Source organism: Melampsora larici-populina (genome assembly GCF_000204055.1).
Source record: "Melampsora larici-populina 98AG31 unplaced genomic scaffold MELLAscaffold_50, whole genome shotgun sequence".
In the NCBI taxonomy this organism is placed as follows: Eukaryota; Fungi; Basidiomycota; class Pucciniomycetes; order Pucciniales; family Melampsoraceae; genus Melampsora; species Melampsora laricis-populina.
Genome location: NW_006768814.1, coordinates 185,327 through 188,463, shown reverse-complemented (window position 1 = coordinate 188,463; position 3,137 = coordinate 185,327). Strand labels below are relative to the sequence as shown.

The window sequence follows — 3,137 nt, the reverse complement described above, 5'->3', positions numbered from 1 at the left end:
GAAGTTAGATTCTTTATGATCCAACCCTTTTGACCAACACATGAACTCAAGTTCAAGTTCATCAACTTGATTCATCACCGTCGCCTAAAAAATCCTTCATGAAATCAACTTGATTCAAAAGAATACCTAAACCAATTAATCAAATTAATCAATCAAATTCCTTTCTTCGCAAATCTCAAAACACTTTCTTATTAATTTTTTTTATAAAGCATATGTTTTCTTGTAGTTGTACCCCTTTATCTTATCTCACTGGCTTTTTCTTTCTTGTAGAACCTCAAACTGGACCTCATTCGAACTTAAGTCCTCTTCGTCCTCCACCTCAGCTTGTTCAAGAATATACAGCTCAACAAATTGCAGATGAAGCAGCTGCTAATAAGATTGTAGATGAAACGGTTTGGTTCGTATTCTCATCTCTTTAATCTCAGTATCTCCTTTTTCGGGATCAAAGTCACTAATGAGGTGCTTCTGATGATTCTTTTTAGATGTTTGGTTCATGTTTATTCTCAGGCTCCATTCTCACATATTAGCATAGATTCTCAAACACAAGATAGATCTCATACTCCAGATGGTTTGACTACAACTTGGCGAGCTTATGATCCTCCCACTTGTCCTCCAATATCTCCCAAGATTCATTGACTTCGATCAGGTTATGATCAACCACCATTATCAAATTAATCAAATCAAAGAACAAGAATTGATCAGAAACGAAGCTATCATAGTCTAAAGACAATGGTCAATCATGCCAATGCCAATCAATCTGAAACTACCCCTTCTGATGATACCACACCTCCAACTCGATCTGATTCAACACCAGATCAATCTTCTAATCTTTCTTCATCATCTCAAGACCTTCAATCTCATTCACAACACCTTTGAGATCCAACAGATGCAAGTGATTATCAATGTGATACTATGACTTCCTTTCAAACTGATTTAGAACATACTCCTTCTCATGAACCATCTGAATCTCAACCATCTCATTCACAACCACCTGAATTCGTTGGCAAGCTTTGGCCTAATTTTCATACCACCTTACCTTTTCAGGATCCCTCCGCACTCGAAAGAAATGGATTTGTACGCCCTTTCCTACTCATCCGTTCAGCTCCAGATTGATTGATGTCATGATCATTTTTTTAGCTCACCGACAATCCTCAAGATCTTTGAGCACTTCTTGAATCGGGATTTACGTTGAAGGACTCAGGTCCAATCCTTGTTGATCTATAATCATCTCTTCTGACTCAATTCATCTTATTCCTCATCCTTATATATATTTAAATTACCTCTTTGGAAGATAATTTGAAGATTTTAGGACGCTTAACATATCCCTCAATTTGTATGGCTTAGTTGCAAATCAAATTGCTAGTAACAGCATCATTTTTTTGTATTCTCTCTCTCTCTTATTTTTGGATGGTGTTTCTTTTCTCTCTTTCTTATTATGTTATAGCTATCATTTGGAGAGTTATCTTGAACCCTTGCTATATAATTAATCGTAAAACCTTATAATGTGTATCATTAGCCAGTCTTCCATTTCATGAGAAGTGTGAAAAGTCACAATCCATGAAGTCAGGTGAGAGGAACCCAATTGTCAACAAAAGGGCAATGGTTTAGTTTGTTCAAGATGGAAAGCTAAATATCTAAAAGTTTTGTGATGATTTAACAACTTTGAAAATCAACTAAATAGTCAGGTGATCATTATTCAACCGTTTGATGATTTTCCTCTGTTGACCTCAAGACTAGTGTCAACAATGAGATCTGATCGGAAGACAAAAAAATAAGTGAAGAGTTAGACAATCAGGTCACCTCATTGAAATGTGGTACGAGATTTGATTGGAATCAGCTACCCTTCTAAAAACAAAGCACACACCTATGATGGTCTATTTCTTATTCGAAAACCGACTTAAAGCATCAACTGGTCCACTTGGTGTTCCGTAAGAGGTTTCTTTAGATTTCAAAGTAGCCGTTTGTTGTTTACGTAATGCAATCTTAGCTCGAAGTGCTTCCTAAAGTTATCAAAAGAAGAAGAATGATATCAAAAGTCAGTCAAGCTTTTTTTCTACAACTTAAAGATGATAATTTAAATCAACTTACGGCTTCAGGTGTGATCACATTCTTATGTTTCTTTCGTAAAACTCGTTTCAAACTTGAATTTTTACCTCTCATCTTTTTCTTTTCTTTCTCCTTGATCGGTACTGAGATTCCTGTAGATTGATCCTTCATTCCATTCTGTTGAACAACATCATCATCAACATCTAAGATTTCTTCTTCACCTGATTTTCCTTGTGCAGCTTCTAGTTAATGTTCTCCAAGGAGTAGGTTTATGATTTCCTTTTAATGGTTTCAATTCATCTGATTCTTTTAAGATAGGATCAGCAATACTACCAACCATTTCAGGATTCAAAGTGATCAAATCAAATGGAATCTTATCCAACAATCCTCTAACTTCTCATTCTCTTTTACGTGATTTGTTTTCAAATGGATCGGCTTTTAAACTATTGAAATTAGCTTCACCTGAACCTGGGATAATCAAACTACTAAACCCTCCACTATGTCCAACACCTAAAACATCTTCAAATGGACAAAATTGGACTTGTTCAATCGTTTCTGATGGAAATCTTTCTTGCATATGAGTTCGTTTTCGTTTTTCATTTCGACCTATACCTGAATAAATCGACACATTTGATCCCCATCCGACTGCTAATAAAGTTTTTTGTGACCAATTCAAAGTTTCTGCTGGGTTTTTTGATGTCCATTCATTTAAAGTTAGGTCGTCTTTATACTGCGACCTGATCGTGATGCTTCATGTCCAAGCGGCTGACTTCATTCTTGGGCTCACTTGCGTGTAAGAGTTTTGGCCATAAATCGCCTGCCGGATGATAGGCTGCACTGATAGAGGTAGTTTATTGTTTGAACTGAGTAAACGCCAGGTACGTCGTAAGTAACTTCACCTCGTTTGGAATGCATCCTTCGGAGGAATATTGATTGAATGGGGTCCAAGGGGGGAATCGTTCAGTTGAAGAAAATCAGGCGGCACGCTGATGCGCAGGTCTGAGCTGTCCAGGTTTGCAAATAGCTTAGGCTGCTTAGGGCTGCTTAGGGTTGCTGAGGTTTTGAATGAGTGGAAGAAACAATTTTTTTGA

The 3,137-nt window shown here is 36.9% G+C and overlaps 1 protein-coding gene across 1 annotated transcript; it reads right to left on the bottom strand.

Moving 5' to 3' along the window:
- Positions 1 to 1,874: 1,874 nt before the first annotated feature.
- On the bottom strand, positions 1,875 to 2,856 carry MELLADRAFT_92544 (uncharacterized protein; the record flags this gene model as incomplete). Its single annotated transcript, XM_007415308.1, has 4 exons — positions 1,875 to 2,000; positions 2,089 to 2,288; positions 2,458 to 2,783; positions 2,834 to 2,856. The coding sequence occupies 4 exons, from the start codon at positions 2,854 to 2,856 to the stop codon at positions 1,875 to 1,877; spliced, it is 675 nt and encodes a 224-aa protein (XP_007415370.1).
- Between the last annotated feature and the right edge of the window lie 281 nt (positions 2,857 to 3,137).